At 40.9% G+C, this 24,861-nt stretch overlaps 1 protein-coding gene across 1 annotated transcript in view; it reads right to left on the bottom strand.

The window, feature by feature from the left end:
* Positions 1-24,616, bottom strand: part of SPTA1 (spectrin alpha, erythrocytic 1) — a 58,560-nt gene extending 33,944 nt beyond the window's left edge. The window contains exons 1-19 of the mRNA XM_073221183.1: positions 24,380-24,616; positions 23,281-23,400; positions 21,464-21,604; positions 20,607-20,750; positions 18,648-18,781; positions 17,975-18,119; positions 16,478-16,632; positions 15,415-15,550; positions 15,213-15,314; positions 13,611-13,748; positions 12,894-13,004; positions 11,555-11,632; positions 11,253-11,408; positions 9,614-9,818; positions 8,089-8,270; positions 5,422-5,665; positions 4,871-4,993; positions 1,481-1,698; positions 591-683 (exon numbers count right to left, since the gene is read on the bottom strand). Coding sequence (XP_073077284.1) covers positions 591-683; positions 1,481-1,698; positions 4,871-4,993; positions 5,422-5,665; positions 8,089-8,270; positions 9,614-9,818; positions 11,253-11,408; positions 11,555-11,632; positions 12,894-13,004; positions 13,611-13,748; positions 15,213-15,314; positions 15,415-15,550; positions 16,478-16,632; positions 17,975-18,119; positions 18,648-18,781; positions 20,607-20,750; positions 21,464-21,604; positions 23,281-23,400; positions 24,380-24,616 — 2,862 coding nt within the window. The remainder of the gene's footprint in view (positions 1-590; positions 684-1,480; positions 1,699-4,870; positions 4,994-5,421; positions 5,666-8,088; positions 8,271-9,613; positions 9,819-11,252; positions 11,409-11,554; positions 11,633-12,893; positions 13,005-13,610; positions 13,749-15,212; positions 15,315-15,414; positions 15,551-16,477; positions 16,633-17,974; positions 18,120-18,647; positions 18,782-20,606; positions 20,751-21,463; positions 21,605-23,280; positions 23,401-24,379) is intronic.
* Positions 24,617-24,861: the final 245 nt, after the last annotated feature.

The raw sequence follows: 24,861 nt of genomic DNA, 5'->3' as shown, positions 1-24,861 counted from the left end.
TGTTACAGAACCACACTTAAAAAATCACATTTTTAAAAACCTCTTAAAAAAAAAATAACTCAGAAGTCGTTTGCCTCAGTTGTGAAATCTTTCCTATCTCCTTGCATTCTAATTTCAAGAGAAGGAAACACTCATTTCTTTGAGACTCTTTTTCCTGTTCATATGTCTACTATATGCACTTATTTGTTAAAATTTCTAACCCCCTAATAGATCATAATTTTCCTGTAGTGAGGGTTATTTTTTATTCATGCTTGCACACAGTAGACATTTAATAAGTATTGGTATAAAAAATAAGATGGAAGGAAAAGAATATAAGAATGAGAGATGTAAATAAAAAAGTTAGACAGGAGAGTGGAAATTCAAAGGGAAGGAAAATGGAAAGCAAAACTTCATCAATGAGCACATAACACAGCCTGTGATGCAATCTCTGTAGACGCTACAGACATGCTACAATTCCTGCCTATAGGGATCATCTTAGTATTTTCTTTGCAATTGCCTGCTGGGTTACAGAAAACAAAACCAGTAATACAGGGAATTCCTTTCCCTCTGTAGTGGGGATGTGATTCTTGTCATCCCTAAATCCTTCTTACCTGGCAGGATTTTGCCTGGTCCCGTAAAGCTTGCATACTGTTTCCAAATGCATTGAGATCCACTAAGAAGGCCTCATGCTTCTTAAGAAGAGCCTAGATTTGTGGAAGGGAAGGTCATGAGACTCAAATGCAGGACTCTCTGGGGGTTTTTCAGTTATTATTTTGGGGTTATACCAATTGTCCTAATTCCTGGTAAAAGACACTGTCCACCTATAATAAAAGGGTTTTTTTTAAACTCTAAATTTGCAAGTATTAGGAAAATAAGAGTTAAGTGGATAACAATTTCAATATATATGCTTTAATCTAAATGAGATCAAAACTCTGTGTTTTATCAACATCATAGCAGAAAGATGCTTTGCTGATAACATTATTTTGTAGAATTAAACATTAGCATAACTCTAGATGCCCATTTGAATTATTTCTAGTGCCAAAGGTTTATGAAATACTTTACTGACTTACCATAAGACAATAAACAAAACAAAACAAAATGGATAAAAAGGGAAATTATCCCTTGTACCATCAGGTCCATCTTATTTCATTTCGAAAAGGTAATTAAGATATATGTATCTTAAAACCATGGTCGGTTTGCAGAAATCTTAAGGTCAGTTTGGGAAGTGTAGTATGGGACCGAGACAGGCACGGATCTCTGGGCATGCCTTTTTGTATTTAGATAATTTTAAGGAATCTATGGATCTCTGTGGACTTAGGGAAATGTAGTTTATTTTTAAGGATTTCTGTCAGCCCCGGGATTATCCCAGAAGATGACATCCATGGGTGACTGATCACTCTGGAAACCCCAGATATTCTGACCGAAGCTGTGATCCTCCCACAGTGTAATTTGGTGCCGCTTGGAGAGCACCGGACAGGTCCCGGCCCCCTGCCCCCCTTACCCCAGCTGCTTCTTCATCTGCCCCATAGTTAGTGTTGTCTACACTAGGTTCCTTCTCTCTGATCCACGCTTCGGCTTCATGCAGGTCAGCCAGGTACTGCTGGAGCTGGACTTTGGCCTCCAGGTCATCCTGCCGCCTGGCAGCTCGAGCCTGGAGAGACTCCATATTCTCATTCAAATTCTTGAGTCTGGAAGCCACATCTTCTGCAGCAAAGTGTCCTACGGGGTTGTTACAGAAAAGGTGAGTGTTACCCTCATTAATACCCACAGTGCCTCGATCTTTTTGGTGACCTAGGAGGCAGGAACGGAAGAATGAAGATGATGCTGCATGTAGGGAATGTGACATTTTATCTAAATTCCCGGGAACTGGAATGTCATTAGAACAGTCATCAATAGGCACTAATGGGGGATATAAGGTCTATGTGTGGTGGTGAATGGGGTGCAATAGTCCATCACATACAGAGCTGAAAACAGAATACCTATGTGTGAGTACTGCTCAGATTTCCAAAAAACATGTATTGTCTATGTAGACTACACAGAAAATTCATCAGATTTCCATGTGTGCCCATAAAGGTTTCCTTACTACAGGAATTATTCTCCCACTCTAGAAATTGTTCCCACCCCAACTAGAAAACAGGACAGACCATAAGATATGATGATTTTCAGACAATAGGCAGATGATTATAACTCCTGAGAGAAGGGAAAGAAATGAGATATGTCCCAGCAGGGAGCAGTTTCTAGGCTTAGAGCTGGGAGGGCTTCCCCAGACAGAATTAGCAGCTACACTGAGTGAAAGGACATAGATCAGAGTTGGAAGAAGACAAGACAACAAGAGCTGAGGAGCAGAGTACTGAAGAGGAGGATGCTTCACAGAGATGAAGCTCTGGAGATATGCAGAGAAGTCCCTGAGAGTATGTGAATTACTGCTCTGTACACATGTAAGGAAACTCCTTGAGGGTGAAAGAGGTTGACCGAAAAGCAGCAGGCCAAAAATTCCCAAGGCTCACACAGCACGGTGAATAATTATAAGTAGCACCCATCAGAGTGGACAGATGTCATAAATGTGTGAGGTAGAGCCCTCAAAAGGGTTATGGCTTAGTAGTGGACTAATGTCTAACTTGCTTCCAGAATCAAGGCTTCCCTAAAAGTACCATCAGAAAGCAGGTCCAGGAAGCTCAGTTACTGCCAAGCTGAAGAAACCAGGAAAACCACACCAAGTTATATTGAAATCAAATTGCTAAACACCGGAGGTAAAAAGCTTAAGAGACAGAGGAAAAATGACACATTACATACAGAAAAGCACAGACGACAGTACAGGAGCAGAGTTACTCTGCAAGGCAGAAGACAATGGCAGCAGAATGTGTAAAAGAAACTGAAAGAAACTGCCAATGAAGAATTTTATGTCTACTAAAAATGCATTTCAAAAATGAAGTCTTAGACCAACAAAAGCCTAGCGAATTTATGGTCAGTAGATCTGCACTAAAAAAAATGTTAGAGGAAGTTCTTCATGTATAAGGAAAATATAAGGTAAAAATATCAATGTATACAAAAGAATGAAGAATACAAATAAGTTAGAAAATATAGAAGCCTTTTTTGATTTCTTAATCTCTTTGAAAGCTAATTGATTATTAAAGCAAAATTAATAATAACAAGTGGTGGTGTTTATAACATTAAAATTAAAATGTGTGACACCAATATACAAAGGATGAAAGGAGAGAATGGGAGCACACTGTTTAAGGATCTGATTCTACACATGAAGTGGTTTGATATTACATGAAGTTACACTGCGATAAGTTTAAAATCTGTACTTTAAATCCAGGAACAGTGGCTCTTAAATTTTTGCTCCCAAAATCCCCTTATAATTTTAAAAATTATTGAGGACCCCTAAAAGCTTTTGCTTATATGGTAATATCTTCTGAGAGTCACCATATCAAAAGTCAAAACAGAAAATTTTTAAACAGAAGAGTACATAAGTATATATTCTATTAATCATTGGAGCAATGGCATTATCAGACATTATGTAGACTCCTAATGTCACTGTATGCTTATGAAAAAGGCAACGAATATCTTAGCATCATTATGAAAACCACAAAACCACAATTAGAGAATCACTATCCTAGAATAAACACACATAAGTACACACAACTCACAGAAATATAGCTAATAAACAGATACAGAGATAAAATTAAATCACAGTAAATACACAATTAATCCAAAGATAGCAAAAACTAAAAGGACAAAGAAAACCAAATAGCAAGATGCTAGATTTAAACTTAACAATATTGATAATTGCTTTAAATGTAAATGGTCTAAATGCTCCATTCAAAAAGGGAGAGATTCCCAGATTGCATAAAATACAACTGAAGCTTTACTATATGCACTATATAAGAAACCTACTTTAAAATTAAAAAAAGAAAACAGTGTAAGCAAAAGGATGGGGAACAATATAACTTGCAAACATGAATCAAAATCAGTTGGCATGGCTATATTAAAGTTGCACTAAGTAGATTTCACGGTATCTCCTAAAGATTTAAATTCATCGAGAAGACTTAATAAGTGTAAATGTATATGCATGCAATAACAGAGCTTCAAAATACATGAAGCAAAAACTGATAGAACTGAAAGGAGAAATAGATAAAAGCCACAATTACAATGGGAGAGTTCAAGACAAATAAATGAATCACAAATAGGAGCTCCAAATAAACATTTTTAGGTTTGAATCACTCAGCTGAGATGGAACTTTTGCTCAACAATCTGCATTTTAAACTATACTTTTGATAGGCAGATACTGGCTGACAGAAATTTATTCTTACTTAATGGAGGGAAAATCCCAATGCAAATTGCATTGCTACTACTACACCTAGCATATTATGGTCAGTTCTGAATATCATGTGTAAGCAGTAGGAATTTCTGAAGATGGGAGACCAGAAGGAGGACAAACATCAAGAGTAAATAAGAAATTTAAAGAAATGGTGCTGTTTACTGTAAAGACTATAAGACATTGGGAACCTAAGACATGGCTTGACAAATCTGTAAGTTTCCATGTGGGAAAAGAGCCTGATTTGTTTTATGGGGTTTTGTAACTTAAATTTTAATTCCATTATTTCCACTGAAGAGTATATTGATTATAAGGGCAAAAAATATTTTGTTTTATAGTTTTGGCTTTATAGAGAAATAGAAATGACTGGCTCATGAAGTAAGGAGGTTCCTATTATTGGAATATGCAAATAACATTGTTTAGTCATTGTATCTGTCAGAAATGCCCAAGGGAAATTCTAGCATTGGATGGGAGGGTGGATCATATATCTTTAAATTCCCTAAAATGGAACAAACATCTTCTCATAAGTTTGGCACAGTGATGTGTGGCCAATCCAAACAGAATCATACGTACCGTCCTCTACCATTCGGTTTCCCTTGTCTGTGATTGTTTGAATGTATGACTCATGGCTGGCAATGTCAGCCTGGATGACTTCGTGTCTGTTCAGGAGATTCTTGGAGGTAATCAGGTCCTTGCCTACACAGAGAAATAATAACAGATGTTCCCTTTAAACCCACTTTTATCCTTGTCAGAGCTCAAACAGTTATAAAAGGGAGCCTCCAACAATATAGACAAAAACGGTTGGTACCTCAAACACTAACCATAACTACTCAGCCAAGAACCTTGTATAACTTAAGTCAGAGCAAGTAACAGAAAGCTGAGGCCTCTGGGTCTTCCCAGAGGCCTTAAGTTCATGGCATTATTCATCTCTGGTTTTAGGAGATAAACTTCTCAGTATGAATTAAAATATATATTTTTATGAAAGACAGAAAAAATTTTTATGAGTGAGGAGAAAGAGCTGAGAACAGACTTTGTAGTGTCCTCCCTCACTACTGAGTCCCACCACATCTCCCAAGCTGTAGACTTGGTCTTCCTACGGCACCGCCTACTCAGGCCGCACTGACCAAGGTAGGTGGAGGCTACGGAAGGCTCGGTCTCTTGGATCCAGGCCTCCTCATCCTCTGTGTTTCTGCAGATCTGGTACAGGAGAAGGTAGTCAATGAGCATCTTCTTCCGGGTGGTCAGTGGTTCTTTCAGGGCTTCAAACTGGGACACCAGTGACTGCTGTCTCAACCGTATGTCCCCAGCATCGGGAAGGCCTATCTCTTCAAAGTGTGCTGCCAGGTCTGTGAGCATGTCCACCTGATCCTGAGGGAGACACGGATGGGTGTCAGGATATGCCATCATTTAGTACAAAGGAATGAGAGCTTGGTGTAGGGGCTGGAGAGAGGGTGGGATGGGGAGAATTAGTTCCCGTATATATTGTGTGAGGCTTTCTAATAAAATTAGTTAAATAGAGTGGGTGAGATTGCTAAATCACTGACCACTTCATCTACCTAATAGCTCTTTATAGGGAAGTGATTCTTAAACCATATTTCAGAAAGACAAAATATTGATAGATCATGTCAAAGAAATCAAAGAAGGCAGAACTACAGATCCTGATTGTTTGGGAATATTAATAAATTGTGGATCCTAGGGAAACAGTGGGAGGCTTTTTCTCAGTTCCCTTTTCATCCTCTTTCTCTCTCTTTACAATGTAAAAAACTGTTGTAAAAAAAGCTATTGTAAAAAACACAGAAACTTCTGATGCCTAAGTTTGTTGCAGCGCGGGAACGATGCCTATGAGATAAAATGTGATACAAGAGCAAATGTCAGAACCTCAGACTTCCAGAGAAGTGCAAAGGGTTTGCCTCAGCCACTACCTAGCTGTGTGCATCTGAATAAATCAGTCTCCTGTCTGAGTTCTATTTGAGAACAGAGGAATAGGGAAATAAGGACTTGAATGATCTTCCTAGAAATAAAATTTTAGTCATATCCTTATATGGTAAAGTAGATACAAGAGATGCATTCCATCTTTATTAGTGTGATCAACTATAACTGGCCTGGCAGAAGCACAATCCACAGGCTTTGTGTGTCTTTGTTTGCTCTGTTCGTTGGGGTGGGGAGAGATGGTTCCTAGAATAAGTTCAAGAGACAGCTGAACAGCAAGCATTGGCTTACTTATTCTATTTTGCCATCCAGTGTTCAACCTATGATGGGTGTGATCTTTGTCTTCTCAATCTGGATCAACCATGGGCCATAAATATCTTCTTAAACATATACTCACTTCTCCATAAGGAATTAAAATTAAAATCTCTCACTAGCCATCTGTTCTCATCTCTAAGTACACTTCAACTCTGGAAAACATCATAGAGTAATAAAGTGATTTTAAAACATTATTGTCATCATTACTGTGGAGGCAACTCTATAATCTGGAAACCTCTAGTTTAGTGCAAGATGCCCCAGACTAAGGAGACAGAAGCCTTGACTTCTTTTCTTGGCTGCCAGTCAATTGCCACTTGGCCTTAGGGAAGCTCTTTTACCTGTTTTGATATTAGTTTCCAAATCTATATAAAGAGGACTTTGGGCTAAGAGATATTTAAGAATTTTACCAAATTTCATACTACATATCTAAAATGTCTTTTGCAAGCAGTATATCTTAACCTCTACTTCAACTAGAAGAACCAATTCCTGGTGATTGGATGCCCTAGTTTTCCCAAATAGGGTCACATACTCCTATTTATTATGTGTTTCCACATGCTATTCTTCTTTCTGGTTTTTGTTTACTTTTCATCAACTCTTATCTTTTCCCTCCCTATGTGCTCCAAACTCTTTCTCCATGTAGATTTCAAAACCATCTTAATATGGATTTCTTAACACCAGCCTTTTAGTTTATTTCAAACTCCATCAAATCATCCTTAGAGCTATATAAGTGAATGTGGGTTTTTTTTCTGATTTTTGTAGATTATTCTCTTTCTCATCTATCCCAAAGAACAGACATCATCAAAGTGTATTTTAACAAAAGGCAGATCAATGGGACTTTCTAGAGGACAGCAGAATCATTTTTAAACATAAGCTAGGATTCCTCAGATGAGAAATTGTGTCAGCTGGCAGTGGAACCCACCAAGTTCTCCAGAAACACACATGCAGTGTCTAATTTCTAGAAAGTTATTGGACGGATTTATTTTAAATAACAGTCTGGTGGGTTGTCTGAAGGATGAACTCTGAAGCTAAGGGCATCATAATCCTGGCCTTTTGTTAAGTCTTTTCTGTGACATCGTAGAAGTCACTTTACTTCTATGAGTCCATTTTCTTAACTAAAAAAAATTAGGTAAGATTGAAGATATTTTCAAGTTTTGGATGTTAGAACAGAAAGAGGCAACTTTATCCAAACTCTTATTAGATAGAAAGTGTGAAAAGCTGAAAAGACACACCAAGGATCACATAACTAGCAAGTGAAAGCCGAAGAAAAAGCCCACGTGTCTGGATGGAGAGCACAGGGCCGTGCGCAGAAGTGTCAGTAAAAGCTCATACCTGCCGTGGGGTTTGGCAAAGACAGCAGGCGCCCAGGAGAATGGCTGGGTTACAGATAATGGAAAAGGCAGCTAATGTACTAACATTTTTGGAATTTTTGGCATTTTTAGCTTTGGTTTCTTAATTTCTCTTTTAATGATAACTACTTATCATGAGTAAGTTCAGGACATACACAGGTGCTTGGGCCTACAATTGGCCACAGAGCCAGCCACACACACCTGACGGGAAGCCACAGCCGACTCCAGGAGGTTGTGTTTCTTGAGTAGATTCTGTACATCTGCTAGGCCTTTCCCATAATCCTCTGAGGCCACCTGCCTCTCTGCCTCCTCCAGCCAGCATTTCAGGTCTTCTGCATTATGTTCAAATTGCAGCTTCTTGTTAGCTTCTTGTAACTCAGACCCTAGGAGAAGACATTAAGAATAAGACAGGTGCCATACCTTTTCTTCATTGCCCAGCAGTATACCTCCCATCAGTTTAAGGAGCAATATGATATTTTGATAGTCAATGAGAAAAAAACATAATTGCCTCATGTGATTGTACAAGAAATCACCTTAAGTTTGTAGAATTCAGATGTTGTTTCTGAACACAGCACTGTTCTCAAAGCGAAGATTAACAAAAAGATTTTTTCCCTGATGAGGTAGCACTGCAGTGCTAGATTTTAAACATCTGGGGTGTTTGCATATGTCATTTTTTACTGTCTTTTGAGGCCTCCTTTTCAAAGGGATTCAAACCCAAACTGCATTTTCGAAGTATAAAACTTGGGGTTGGCACAGTTTGAAATCCTGAAGTGTCCTTTTATAAATATCTTTCTCAGAACATTGCTCGTTCCCTTTACTGCCTGCCTTTCATCACAAACCATTCCCCACAATTTTCACCTCCAGTCTTGACTACTCACACGGTCCTCAGTTACATTCTTTCTTTCATGACCTTATAACAATTATTTCCATTATTTCTGCAAAGCAATTACTGTGTCTCCTGGTGATGGGGAGTGATAGTTAGTGACTTCTTATTGTTACAGTCAAGTTAGATTGTTTTTCCTAAGCCAAAAATCAGGATGACATCCACAGTATCAGTATGTTGTATCTCTTCTATAATGATGGCGCTCATGTCTAAAGTTGATGTTCACAACAAAGGGCATATTGACAGAGGAACCTCATTATTTGTGTTAATTATGACAATAGATCAATTTTCCAAAGTAAAGGTGAGGTTAATTATAGGGAGAGACTATTCAAGCAGGCATGTGGAAATTTTTAAAGAGCTCACAGCACAGCTGAACACTCTTGGATAGGTGTAAAAGCAATAGGAATAAAAAAAATATTATAGGAACATTACATGGGGCACTGACAATCTTTTAATGTCTAATTTAATAACTTGGGTTATAATGTCTTGGCTATAGAACCAAAGCAAGTAAAACCTAATATAAGAACACTAATTTTTAGGCACATAGCCAATACTGAATTCATGGTTCCTGAATATTTATTCAAGAGAAAACAAAAAAGTGAGAGACAAGTGAAGAAAATGAAAGAAATTTCACTTAGAAAAACTATATATGTGAAGAAAATATAATATTGTGTAAATATATAGTATGATAAATTAAGGCTGGATTTCAGAAACTTCTTGAATAATAGAGGAAGCAAATGACCTTCTCAGAGAGGGCACCAGGTAAATTCAAGGTGGTAAAGATAAAAGTGGTGGTATCAGAACTGAGGAATTAGCCGTTCCCCCAAGACCTCTGCTCCTAACCTTTCTTCTCTGCAGCCTCCATCAACTCCTTCCAGAGGCCGGTGATCTCATTCAAACGAGCGGCCACTTTGTCTGAGGCGTAGTGGTCATGCTTGATCATCCCCTGGCCCATTTTTTCAAGTTCATGGAGCAGGATTTTATTCTCTTCCAATTCCTTTTCAAAGCCTTGCTGCTTTTCAACCTGGCTTTTCAAGTTCTGTATATCCTGAGACAATAAATAAATAAATAAATAAATAAATAAATAAATAAATAAATAAATAAATAAAAGGAAACTATTACTTGAAGAATGAGGGGCAGAAATTTTGAGAAAGGGTTATTTCTCGTTAGAGTTATAAAAAAGAAGAAACAAAGGGGAACCATCCTAGTCCACATACAGAATCAGAGCATGCCTAGGAAATGCCTTTAGCCAATCCATCCTTCTATACCCATGGCAAATATGGCTCATTAGTGCCTGGTTAATCAAGTTAGGTTTCTACAAAACCTAGATATTTCCTGAAGATCATCTTGGATATGACACCCCATGGAAGTGTTAACAATCAATATGAGCTGTCATGAAACATGAAAACGTTTTCCATGCCTGTCTTGATACATGAACCATCCATCCATTTGCTCCAAATAGAGAAGATGTGTTTATCCTACACACTGAAACCATAACTCCTTCAACAATATAAATGCATATTACCAGGCTTCACAGACTGAAAGGTACAGATAAGATGGTCACTGTTCTATAAAGATCCAAGAACAAAAGGATCAGAGGTATGCCTTTCAGACTAAATGACATTTAGGAAAGTAAATACAGTATTGTGAACAGACTAATTTAACCCTGGTTATAAATGTGAAAGTTTATGAGTATATATATATATGTGTGTGTGTGTGTGTGTGTGTGTGTGTGTGTGTGTGTGTGTGTGTAATAGTTTATATTATATAACATTTGTGAGTGAAAAATATGTGTCTTACAAAACCCCAAGGTAGAGAAATCTATGGCTCAGAGAAAGCTCAGGAACTTTCCAACATCACATAAACTAAAACAGGGGAGGGAGAGAATTCAGGCCCAGGTTCATCTTCTCCAAAATTCATGCTTCTAATGCTTACGTTACACTGCCTGTAAGTAACTGGGCAACTTTGGGTAATTCACTGTCCAATGTGAATTCCTGGTTTCCTCTTCTATGAAATAAGGAGTTGGTCCCTTCGAACTATAAAACTGTTTGTCCAGATTACACCAAACCCATAGGTTACTTTCAAGTTCCCAGCAGTTTTCAGTAAATTTGAATGTACACTGTGATGAGACAGGCTGCTTTCCTACTATAAGGGTACAGAGGGGAGAAGAGATGATCAAGGGACAAGAAGCAGATAGTCAAGGAGCGGTGCCCCCCACCCCCCATTCTGTTAAGGACCACTGGAAGTTGGGCAGAGAAAGGGGGCAGAGGCAACAGGGTATAGGAAAGCCAGAGACTGGATTCTTGGCTTTTAACCAGATCTATAGCCTTGGGGGAGCTATCGCCCTTCTCTGAGACTCTGTCTTCTCATCTATGAAATGGGGCTCCCGAGCTGAATGCTATTGTCCTTTGAGCTCTAAGACTCTAATTTCATGAAACTTAAGTCCTGATGAATACGTCCAGGGTCTGAAAATCCCGCCTACCTTGTAATCTTCATCATCTGCCAGTTTTTTCTTCTTGCTGATCCAGTTCTTTAGGTCATCTGAGTACTCAAAAAACTGCTGCAAAAGCAATGACTGCTCCAGCGATTTGTGTCGAGCGGCAGCGCTTTCACGTAGGGCATCCCGCCGTGTCAACAGCTGCAAATACCACGAACAAACTCATTGTCAGTGAAACCGGATGTGGACGCAGGAGATTCACTGCTTACCTTGCTCACCATGTCACCAGCACTTTTCTGACCCTACAGCACAGGTGGGCAGAAGCACATAGGGGACCTTGGGCATACCTCCTCCCTGATAGCAGCGATCTTCTCTGAATCGTAATGTTTATCGTCAATCAGTTTGGTAGCAGTCTTGTCTAAGGTCTGGAAAAAAAAATGGAGTGGTTTTCCCTCAGTGGCCATTGAGTAAGTGGCCACAGATTGGCTAACTGTGGGAAGGGGACAAGTTCCAGGATCAGAAGATCCAGGTCCTAGTTCTGGTTTCTGTTCTAAATTGGATTTCAATATGTATATATCAGGCGAGTTAATTACCCTCTCTGTACTGCAATATTTTAAAATCTATGTTGCAGTAAGTGAACTTTGATGTCACTACAAGATGAATATTTGATCTATGCTCAGATTTTCAAGAGGAAGTACTGTTGATAGAGCCAAGACCAGTAGCCAGTCAGTCATCTCTCTAACAATCATATATGATATATTTTTATATCTGCTTCTATATCTCTAGCCACATGGGGAGAGGAGTCAGAAATTGAAGAGGTGAATTTTTACGCATATTCATTCATGACCTCCCAAAATTGCTAGAGATCAGCATGGATTAACTGATTGAGAACAGGAACATGATCTAAAATAAACCACAGTGTTTTAAAAACAATACATTATTTTACATTGTTAGCTTTTACCAAAAAGAATCAACAGAACAGACATATGGGTAGGTAAGGGGCTATATTAAGCTTTGTATTGACTGAAGATTAACAGAGAAGACTTAGAATTGTATTTTTGTTGTTGTTGCTGGTGGTGGTGACTTGCATGTGTGAGTTCAAAGCCAGTACCATCCTTGGAGACAGCCAAAGGCATACAGCATATACATAGACCACTAAAGTCATCACACTTCTCCGAGCCCTGTTTATATATTGACCAGTTTGGGGGACCTTTTAACTTCAGTTTCCCAGAAAAATTGTAACAGCATTAGATGAGAAACACAAAATTGAAGATATACATGAAAAGAACAGATAATGCTGAGATAACTAGATTTTTCTAGAGAAAACTAAATGGAGACATTACTGGAAAGGGAAAAGTGAATAATAGATTTCAAACCTTTAAGTAATGATTCTATATCAGATATGAACCCAATAGTTTCTATGTACATTGGAGGAAAAAAATAAGATAAGCTCTTCATCAGAAACTATAAATGGCTTGAAATCTTTAAAAGCTTTATAAGTATGCCTTGTGGAATAAAAAATGTACTGATAAAAAAATGGGTATGATTTTTTTTCTGTGTGTTCTCTCCTTTAAGAATAATCCTAGTGTTATGTCTGATATTTAGGAGTGATTCTAAGGACAGGTACTGTATGAGATGATGTGCACAAACATGAAGCCGATGTCCAAACCAGGGCCCATTTCTTACTGTGATCTTCTCCTCCTGGGTAGTAAAGGCTTCCTCAAATTCCTCATGCTTCTGAAGAAGGGCTTTTGCACTGGCTGAGGAGTTTCCTAGGTCCTCATTTTGCAGGAAGGCCTGTAGAAGACAGAAAGACACATCCCAGCCGTGCACCACTGGTGAGCAATATTCACTCTGGAATAGCTCTGAAGCAAGGACCAAGGATGGAGGTGCGGGGGCTGGAGAACAGGTGGGAATTGGCACAAAGAAGGATAGCAGGTAGAGACTCACCACGAACAACAGGGACTTCAGACTTCCTACCCAACCCTCCCATTTGACTTTTCCACCTTTGTCTCTGGGTCTATCTGCATCAAATTCTCCCAGGCCCTATTCTGAGCTCTCAAATCGGCTCCAGAGGACCATTCACCTCCTCCAAGAAATCTCATCACAATTTTTCTTCTTGACCCCTTAGCGATTCGATACTCATTTTGTCTTATGTTCCACTGAGGTTAAGGCCTCTCTGCTATGTATTTATATTTTCTTATATGCGTTTGTCCATAAAGGAATTCTAGGAGCCAATATAGAGACAGTCAATCTTTTCTTCTCCTTGCAGACTACTCTCTCGGGTTCCCAGGACAAGCTTCGGCCCACAGGAGCGGTTGTGAGGATGCCGATGATAGTTCTGGGAGTAAGTGAGGAGTGGGAGAAACGGCTCCTGGACGCTTCCTGAGCCCCTCCGGTTACCTCTTGTCTAGTCATCCAACTGTTCACTTGCTCGCTGTCACGGTAGAAGAGGTGCAAGTCCAAGCACTGCTCATACTGTCGCTGGCGCGTGTCCCACAGCTCCAGCAGGGCAGCCCGATTGTTGGCGAGTGTTGTCATCTTTGGAAAGGAAGAGGTAATGTACCAGGAAGGTATTTAATCACTCAGTTTTATCCCACATGAACTGAGCATCTGGTAGATGCAAAGCCTTTTGAAGGATATCGAAGTAAACAGGAAAGGAATGGGCTTTTCTCTTACTCAACTTCTGAGTGAGTAACTTTAGCATAGGAGAAATGGGATTAATTCCACTTAACACACTTAACATGTACAAATAAAGAAGAAAAGGTCACTTCTGATTGGAAGGAGCAGGGAGTAGAAATATGGGAAGAGGTGTGCCAAACAGAGATTTTAAGGGCGGGGTGGAGGGAGAAGGACTGTAGGAGGACACACCATAAGAAGCAGGTAATTACCCCAAGCAATAGGTCAGACAAAGTGCCCTGGAGAAAAGCACAGCATCTGAAAAAGGTGGATGTTTGATAAAGTTCAAGTTCATCGATCACTTAAATTACTAGACAAAGTTTGCATTCTATTTTGAAAGCAAATAAGACCTTTAAGGAAGGAGAAAAGTGACCTTCTCAAGTCCATAAAAGCCAATGTTTCTGCGCAAGCATCTGCGTAAGAAATTCCAGCTTATTAACACAGCTGCTATGTTAACTCCATCAGAAAGGCAGCGTGGATTCTCAGAATCCCAGGATAATAGGTAAGTAGTCAATGATTTAGGGTCCTGTTATTTCTTCGGCAGAAAATTGTTAAAAATAAAATTTTGTATTATAGTTTTCCCATAGAGTTCTGGGTAAACTCAAAATATGGTCATCTCAACCTGACCCACCATGCAGCACCGGAGGCTGTGCCTGGAATCTAATGAGAGGCAAAGAACTTGCAAATCCTAATTTAATTATTATCCCCAGGGGTTCCTGTGAGTCTGTGACTGGTGCAAAACCTCTCGGGGGTCAGGTGGCTGAGGAGAGTTCTGCAACCCCGCAGGTTAGGATGATGGCAAACTCGATTCTTCATTCAGTGGAATTTGGACTGTTCAAAGCTTTCCTGTCAATCAATGTAGATTTGAAAAATACAGATATAGAAAAATCAGTTTGATTTGAGGTTGTTTTGAGGAGAGAAGAAAGCTATCTATGTGCCAGGCACATTATGGAACCCAGAGATAAATAGGTGCAGTCCTTAAAGAATTTACAATCTAGAGATGATAACGGGAGAGTGATAGAACAGAGCATATGCAACAGGGCAAGGTGGTATGGAGGCTTCAGATCAAGCAGGTAGGCTGATGGCCTTAGGCAGGTTGATGAGATAAAGGATCAGAGGTGAGGAAGCACACTTCATGCCCTGAGAATTTCAAATAACTCAGTTTAGCTAAAGCAATACATGAAGGAAGCAGAGCGAAATTTGGATCCATATTAAGATGTTTCTATGACTTCTAACTTCTTGTTGTTCAGAGATTATCATATTACTATGAGGTTAAGCAAGGGCCAAGTATGTATCGAAATCTCACAAACTCTTAAGTTTGATTACCTTTTCCTGAACTTCATCAGAGGCTTCATGACTGGCAGCCAGCAGGCTTTGACCAATATGATCAGCAGTTTGGAATCGGTCATCATAAGAGTCGATCTCATTCTGTGGCCACAAGACAAAATGTCTTAAAATGCAGCAAGAACCCTTCTGGCATTCGTGGCACTTCCTCCTCCCTCCTGCTGGGGGCGCCCGTCCTCTCTACCTTATGCTGCTGATGTCTGTCGAGGAGGGCTTCCCCACCAGCCACATCTGTGGGCAGCTCGTCAGCGCTGATCAGAGCGGTCTTCTCGCTCATCCAGCCTGAGAGCTCATCATAGTCAGATAAGAACAGCTGGTAGCTGGGGGAAAAGGGAAGGGAAAGGGCAGGGGGGAGGAGCCAGATGTAAATGGACTTTGAACAAAGAGTTAGAGGTGGGTTGGGTAAAGATGTGCTCCCACCCTAAACCTACGCTTCCTGTCCTTTAGTGGTGCAGGCTGCAATCCTTCACTCCAGGTTGTATATTCCTAGGGTACATGTGTCACTGAGTGATGGGGCAATGGGCATTCCATCTCCAACATCACAAGCTCGCCACCACCCCAGAGACCCTTGAACTGCAGTAAAGAACTTCCGGGGAGGCCAAAAAATAAGCACATAACAGACAAATGAAAGGAAGCCCCTTGTGGAAGTGGGGAGTAGATGAGGGTAAGGAGCCTTCATGCGTCGTGGTTTACCCTTTACCCTATTCATAAAAAATAAACCCCCCTAAAATGGTTACCTATTCAAAAAATTAAATGCTAACCATTTAATTTTAAATCATGACAATAAAATAAACACTGTGTTCTGGTGACTTGATGACTAACCATGAAAATTAACTACTGAAGTGATATCCAAGATTTTGGCAAGGTAATCCATGTTCAGAAAATAATTCTAGATTTATTTTTATACCCTTCAGCCTGGAAACTACTACAGTCCCTCAGCACGGGCCAGGACTTTGATGTTTATCCAGACGCCTTTGTAGTTCCATGGGCCACTTCAGAGCATCTACAACTGTATAAGCAGCAGAAGAGAGAAGGGGTGCAGGTGAGCGGAGGGGGCAGGCCTCCCCTATTCTATCAGCCTGCCAAGAACTTCTCTTGACAAATTAAAACTTTTGCTGCTTCTACTAAGCAGGCAGGAGGGCTCGGTCCCTCACGATTTTACTCTTTTCACACTTTTATTACCTCTTTGGTGCTATCCCTGGACACTGCAGAGATAGGTAGAGCCATAGAAAGGAGGGATTTCTCACCCATAAGAATCCTCTAGCTTTTTGTATCTGCCGGTAGCCAAGGCATATATGTGCTCCCACTTGGAGTGCAGATTCTCTTCCATCGTTTGGATCTCAGGGGCATCGGAAGGCCTGGAAAGCTTCAGCTGGTCTGCTTCCACGCCTAAGCCCTTCACCTTTGGGAAGGAAAAGGAACACCATGGGGAATCCAAATACGGACCCCTCCTGGGCAGTTCCGTGGGAGGGATGTAACAAAGTAATCCTATGAAGACATTTATGTTGATCTATTTATATTAAATACTAAGCATTACATTAGCAATAATTTTCCAAGCATTGTTTTTCTTTCATTGTGCTGAGCACTTCACATGCATTTTCTTGTTTTGTGTCTTCCTTTAATCCTGAGGTAGAAACCATTTTTATTCTCCTATGGGAAAAACTGAGACGTAGAGTGTTTTATTTACTCAAGGTCATTCAGCTGGTGTCAGGAGCAAGATTTAGACCTACAACTGACCTTCATTATCCTCTATATTCTTTCCATAAATATTACTGTGGAAATCAGAAAGACGTTTCTGCCAAGAAAATTCCAGTAGTGCCAGACCATTTTGAGCCTAATTCCTGAGGAGCACAGTTACTAGGACGATGTGGATATGGGTAACTTTCCACATGTCACTGCCAGTCCTTTCATTATACTCAGCTATACTCAGCTGTATTCTAGGATTTGCGATCTCATTATCATTATTTATCAGATCATGGGATTTTATTATTCATTATTGGGGGGAAAAACAAAGACAAAAAATGAGCAAGAATTAAAAAAAGTGGAATGGTGGAACAGTTTTTAGAAACTGGCTGCAGGGACCGAGGAATGATTAGCACACAGCAAGTGGGGACCCTCCCGTGGGCTGATGCCACAGTCGATACCAGGGAGTAGGTAGTTTCAGTTGTGGCTGACGTTTTGAGGGGGAACGTAAGGATGGAATCATGGACGAGTACAAGCTTGCTTCAGGTTCCAGCGTGCCTCTGTCTACTCCTCTAGGCATAGGAACAGGGCATCTCCAGTTTTTCAAAAACACACAAGTGGATTTAGTAATGTGCTTTAAGTGACTCTGAGTTTATAGTAAAAGGGGAAGAAGAAATGTCTTCCTTTATCTACTGAATGAAGGACAAAAGGAAAATGGATTCAGAAGAAAATGCAGTTCAATGAAAGGAGAGACTCTCTGACCACAGGGTGTGGAGGGAGATTGGGGAACCATTCTTGTAAGTTATCTGCTTCGCTTTTTAATCATGAAACTTATTACAAAGAAACACAAGAGTATGAAAACTAATATGTATATTTAAATAAAAACAAGGGGCATCCAGGATTTATGTACAAATTATGAACTAGCATGAGGAGGTGACCTAAAGGCCACAGAATTTCTCCTTCATTAATGTAGTGAATTTGCTGCATCCTTTGGAGGCAAAATGACCACCAAATGCCTCTTCCAGCCCAAGGGGCCTTCCCTTCCTCCAACAGTGGCTTACCCTGTCATCCATGACTTGAATGGTCTTCATGAGTTCCCTGTGATTGTGCAGTAGTGCCTCGGCGCTAACAAGGTCCTTGCCATAGTCCTCAGAGGTGAGCTGAGGCTCTGTCTCTGTGATCCACTGGACAGCGTCTGTCACATTCCTGCCAGACATCCACATGAGCTCCAGCAAAACAAGGCAACGCATCGCAGGGCAAAGAGAGGGCACCCCAGAACCACCCTCGTTCACCCAGTTCACAATCACCGTCTTCCTCACACTAGTAAAAAGTAATTTAACCAGGTCTTGTTTTTAATGGATTCCAATGCAGGCGTCTTGATGGTAGAATCTCCAGCTCCACTCCCATATCTGGGTCAGCGCTTCATGAATCTTCTTCCCAGCTCCACCCTCCACCCCCATCCTGTCCTTTCCCGGCTTTCCTCGCCTCCATAGGGCTTCCATCCCTAACTCACCAGAGCTGCTGTTACTGCTCTGGGCTCCAGTAGCCACAAACTTAGCAATAGGATGGGTCACCATTTTCTTCACCTCCCTTTCCCTGGCTGTCTTAAAGGCAAGCACATGACTTTCTTTGACTTGAGGTACTGGCTGCTAACTGCTGACTGTAGACGGACGCCGACACAGGGGACATGGTGCTACTGCAGGGTTTCCTATAATGTGGTGACCAGATTCATACCTTCTGAATCGCTGGAGGTCTGCGTCCTTGGACAGTGTTTCCCATCGCTGGGAAGCCCGGTTGTAGAAAGCAGCCCAGGCTGCATTTACCTCGTCCTGCTTTTTCTTAATCAAGGGCAACTGAGGGTGGTTATCCTGTGGGAGGAAACCAGACTGGAGTTATGCAAAGGGAAGATTGTTGCAAAATCATTTAAGTACTTTTCATTTTACACTGTTGCATACTTTGCAAGCGACAGAGGATGACCATTTAGCCAGCTGCTGAGCCTCACCTAGCTTTAACTAGCTTCACATTACCAAAATCTAGAAAACCAATCAGCCAGATATTATATCTTCTGCCCATAAAACTGGACCGGCCTACTAAAACAGGTGGTCCAGACATGATGTTATTTTCAGATCTCTGCCTTGTTGATGTCTGCTAAACCCCCTGAAAATCCTGGGAACCAAGGGAAAGGAGAAGAAAAGTCCCTCTGTGAAATATGACTTAGATTTCCCAAACTGCAGCACTGTGGTTCTTAACTCTTTTGGGGTCCTGACACCTTTGAGAATCTAATAAGAGTTCCCTCTTTCCAGAATTACACACACTTGCAAACACATCTAATATTGCAGAAAGTTTCATAACTTTCACAAAACCATCTGAAGCAATGAAATGTATAAAGTCTAAATTAAACTAGTAGCATAAGCCTATTCTGATACTTGGAAATTTTTAATAGTTGCTGTATTGCAACTCCTCCTCTCTCCATTTCTTCCCATCTCCATCCCCATTCCAAAGCCTCTCCAGACAGAATTGTCTGCACTCTCCTTCATGAGTGTGCGGTCCTTCTGTACCATAGCTCTGTGGGCCCCACTATCAAACAACAGGGCATGTACTCCGGGTTGGATTAACCCATCTTTCGGTAGGTTAGAAAACATGGTCATATTCTTTTTCCATGAGGTCCTCCTTTCAAGAGATGGAATCAGTTTCCTTATCCTTTGGATCTGGGTTGGCCTTAGCCTGTGGTTTGCAGACCAATAGAATGTGACAGAAATGAACATCTGAGACACTGAACAACTGCAGCCACTTAAGAATAACACGTGGAATAAAAACTACCAGCTGAGAAGCTGACTCACTGAATCCCGAAAAAATAAGATACTTGTTTTCACTTCTGTGGTGGTTTGGTAGATTGGAATAGGTAACTGAAAAATCTCCCTGCAACCAGAGGAAGGTGGGAAAGGAAGGAAATTTAGGGACTGTTGGAAATGTGCCCTGGACAAAAATTGAGAGTCAGCTTGTTTTCCATTCTCCAGTACCCATCCATCCTGAAATCTTGGTTCTATTAACACAAAAAGATCATTCCCATTATAGATCTGCAGGATTAATGAAATGATGAATGGAAAAGCACAGCAGTGAAAAGTTGGAGTTCCTAGTTCCTTTAAATACTTATTAAACCAGAATGACGTCCCAATTTTCTTGCATAGACCAGAGTTCCTTATTCCCACAGTGAGAATTTTTCTCTGTCCAGATATTGAAAACTCATTTCAGCATTTTCTTAAGTAGATGAAGTTAAATCTGACTCTTTTCCTCTCCCCCACATTCAAAGAAACTATGTAGAATGATATCATATGTATTTTGACAGCCCACCTTTATTTTCCATTCTTTGTTACTTTGCTGTGGTTCTTCTTCATGCAGAAAGAGTGCTGCATAAACACGAGTGACCGGTGTGCTGCACGGTGCAGGAATTACCTCACTGTGGATTTACTTCCTCTGCGCGCACACACACGCGCGCACACACACACACACACACACACACACAAGCTTTAACACTCCAGGAGGAGAAGCAACTGCTCTGGGCATGCTACTCCAGGAACAATCACCCCTCGGCTTTCTCACAATATCCTATATCCCTCATGTTCCACCTACCAACAGCCAGAAGTTCTTTTGGAAGGTCAGAACCCTTTCCCTGCATTGACTTTTGCAGCTCACCTCACACGCATCGGCATATTTGTTCACTCCATCCACTTTCTCCTTTCGAGCAGTCAGTTCCTGCTGGAATTCTTCAAACTTCTTATATAGAAACTCTGTGCGCTCCCAGTCCTCACTCAGGTCCTCCGATGCCACCAGAGCCTCCTGGAGACACAGAACAGTGTGTTGAGTCACCAGCACACGTTTAGGAAATCCTACAGGTGTGCAAAATATTTGCCTGCATTTCCAGGATAACTCAGAAAGGGGCCTTGGGAGAAGCCCCTGGAGAAAGAACCAGAAGCAGGAGTGTATTTCCTGAGGTGGCACCCTGACCCAGGGACAGTGCTCTTGGGGTAATCCTTCAGAAAGGCCAGGGACAGTGCTGGCCTAAGTCCCTGGAGGTGCCCTTCTGTGCTTTGGAACATGAAAAATATATTCATCCCGATTCTACTCAATTCAACACACTGAATACAAAAGCATTGTGCTAAACATTCACGTCTATAAATCTATAAATCTTCAGTCATAGCCAGAGCATTCTTCTTTAAGTAGTTAGAAAAATCAGTATTAGGGAAAGAGCTGGCCATACTCTTAGCCTGGACCTATAGTAAGAGTAAAAAAAACCTAGAAAAAGGAGTTAAGGTCACAGAAAGCAGAAGGGAGACAAGCCCAGATCATGTTCCACTGCGCAGTTTTTGTACAACTGATGTTGCTAACCTCCCGATTACCCCTAAATCTTTTCTGGAATTCCGCCTTCTTTTACAGGACCAAGTCCAGAAACAGATACCTTGACTCTTTATGAATGGCCTGAACGCAGCTGCTCTGGGGTGCCTGGGACGAGGGGATGAGAAGTCCTGTATGCATACTGTGTGGTTCTATACCTTGTCTTGAAGCCACTCCAAGATGTCTTCACAGTCCCACAAGTACTCCTGGAACCTCAGGACCTGCAGGAGCAGGCTGCCCTTCTCCTGGGTCAGCTCGATCAGCAGGTCCCACAGGTGGCGCAGCTCCTCCACGTGGGCCTTTGGGGGAGAGACCAAACCACTTAGACACAGGACCTGCTGCAGAGCAGGTCCAGGCTCAGGAACTTAGGAAGAGAAGGGCCTGGGTAAAAATGTATCTTCCCACTCACTCGTGCATTAATTGCTGAACAAGTATTTAAAGAAAGAAATAGTTACAGGAATAACAATTAAACCAAGCCAAATATGATCTATAAGAGAAAAGAAATCCTAAATGCTTTGGAGTTTTAGAAGATGGAGTGATTGCAAATTATAAGACGAGGTAGAATCCAGGTTCATGTAAGACAGCTTATTTGCACTGGACTTTGAGGGACTGACAGACTTCATATAGGGTGATGATGGGCAGAAGGTGTTCTAAGCATTGACAAAGGCACAGAGGAAACAGCCTCCGTGCCTTTCTGGAAACAGCCAGAAAGGATAGGAGCTAAAATTTTGCTAAATAATAAAGGAAATTAGTGGCAATAGAGAATTTTGAGACTATGTAGTTGAGGGTTTTGATGCCATGTTATCTTAGAAGATCATGTTTTATGTATCTTATAAAATTGAAGTATCTTTTATGTTTTGTCTTCAAGAATGCTGTATTTTTTCAACTACCCCATTGCTCCAGGTAGTGTGTATAGACCACATTTGTCTGTGAATCCAGTCATGGTACAATCTGGTGCCAGTAGTTCTGATAGACATGAATTGAGAAATTCAAACATTTCTCAAATGTTTAAATTAATGGAGAAGATTGTTGGCACACAGAGGTGTGAATAACACAAAGTGATTTCTATTTTATATCAGTAAAGAGGTTTTGAAAGTTTCTTGTAACACAGTCTTCTTTCCAAGAAGGTTCTATTTTTGCTGAGTCTGTGTTCTTTGACCACATTTTGTTAACAGTCAAATGGGCTAGAACTTGTATGCTAAATATGGAAAGACCAGTCCCCATTTTAAAATATGAAGCACAAATTTGTTTTGACATTAAAAAAATGCTTCAACAGTAAAAAAAAAAAAACTCACTCATACAAAAAGATATCCTGCATTGACTGTATGAACACAAACATGTTGGAACAGTACATAAATTAAGTCAGAGAAAAGCAGATACATTAAAAACAGGTTCCAAAGTGGTGGTGATCTTCAGTCTTCGGTGCTCAGGGAAGATTTTCTGAAGGCAAGGGATTTTAGAAATTTTTCTAAATGAACAGAAGAGAGGATTTAGAGAACTACCATAGTACTCGATGCATGGAGGCTTTGAAGAGAACAAGGTATCATAGACAAAGGTAGAAATATTTCAGAGAAGATTCAAATGGAGAGCATCCCTTGTCTGAAGAGTTTCGGGGACAAGGACTCTGAGGTCAGAAGAAATATCTAGAAAGGACTGGAAAGCCAGTTCATATGGGAAATGTGGAACTGGGTTGAAGTGGACTTGACCTTGAGTCAAACTATCCTGAAGTGGCATAAGGAAGAATGTGATGCTATCCAACGACAGCTTTTATATCATAGCTCTTCTCCCCACCACAAAAAAACACACAAACATCCCATCATTTTTCGTGCTGCCCCAACCCCAGCAGGAGATGAGGGCAGGAACCCTGGTTTCCAGTCAGATACATCCAAGTTTATACCTGGGCTAATCAATTAAAACTCCGATAACGTTATCAACAAGTAGAAACATTTCTCACAGAGCCCTGCCACACGTGTACCTTGGTGTCCTCAAAATGCTCCTCAGCAAATCGGATTTTCCTGATTTCCTCCAGTTCGGGAATGGCCCCTGATTTTGCTTGCACCTCTGCCTCAAAGGATCGATGCTTCTGATATTTTGCCTGAAGTTTAAAAATCAGAGTTTATGGCTCATGAAGCCTCGCTTCCCTGGACCATAGGGAGGTCCTTTTGTTCTTACTTCCGTGTACAACCTAGACGAAGGAGCAGCCTACGACCATAGCTGGGGGAATCACATTCTAAAGGAAATGGTCACTCTACATGGAACCACTGCACACAGATTTTCAAAGGGTTCCAGGTTCAGTCAGGAACCATAGAGGGTTTTTTTTGTCCTGTCCCCACTGCCTTTGAGGAATTTCCAGTAAATGTTCTATATTTTGATGTCTCAGTTTCCTTCTGTGGTGATATTATCATCACAATAGTGGCTTTTTTTAATTGAGAGGTTTTTGCATGCCAGATTATATTCTTGTCACATATAAATTGACTCACTTAATAGATACCACTTTGTTCTTGTTACAGGTACTTCCTGTCCAACATCAGCTGCCCCTGTTGGGCATGTAACCGTCTGGCCATGACTATGTCACGTGCTGCAAGTAGGAATGTGAGCTCCCACCAAACCTCTTCTAAGACAGCTCATTTGGACTTTACAAGGGGTGTGAATAGCCATTGGGGGAAAACCCAGGAAAAACTGTGATTAACTCATATGTTTCTGAGGACAGTGGAGAGTATTTTCAGAAACACTAATGTCTGTTTACCTCAATTCCATCCTTCATGTCACAAAAACATTGAAATCACATAGTGTGTCATAAATTGTCTGAACTCTCGGACACTCTTCTGCCCACAACTTCACTTCACATCAATATCACATTCATAGAATCCCACCCAGAGTGAGTTTCCTTTGTAAGGTACTGAGGCCTAAGGAGTTGAACATATGGCCTATTTAGGGGCAGAACTACAGACCGTCTAATCTTTCTATTACATCGTCCCCTTACAGTCAAGCAGAAGTACACTTATACTGCAAGGATGTTTCCCTCCCCAGAGATCTCAGAGCCTGTTCTGGGGAAGTCAGGGGAACTGAATGACCTGTATGTCAGTTGGATCTTCATAGGTCTTATCTCCTGCAATCTTGATTTTCTCCTCCATCCACTTGCCCAGGTCATCTGCATCTCGTTTGAAAACCTGGTAGTAATAGGACTCTTCAAGCTTCTGACCCCTCTCAGCAACCAGCTCCTTGAACTTCTGGTACCGAGTCAACACCTCCTGACGCCTCTGCTGGATCTCTTCTGCTGTTTCCAGAACCTTTGGCCCACTTCTGTCCATCGCCTGCAAGTTAAAAAGCTTCAATCCATTGCTGCTTCTCACATCTCCAGCACCCGGCCCCTTCTGTATGACCCAAGGCACTTATTTATGTCAAACTTACGTTCGTGTATCTTTAAGTCTGTCAGAAGGGCTGTAGTACATTTACATAATTTTAACCAATACAGCTACCACTTGGGCTAGTGATTGTTGATTATTCAGAACACTTTTTCAACTTTTTCACATAAATTTGTGCCAACATCTACTAA

Source organism: Manis javanica, chromosome 14 (assembly GCF_040802235.1).
Source record: "Manis javanica isolate MJ-LG chromosome 14, MJ_LKY, whole genome shotgun sequence".
Taxonomy (NCBI): domain Eukaryota; kingdom Metazoa; phylum Chordata; class Mammalia; order Pholidota; family Manidae; genus Manis; species Manis javanica.
This window is presented reverse-complemented; position numbering and strand designations above follow the sequence as displayed.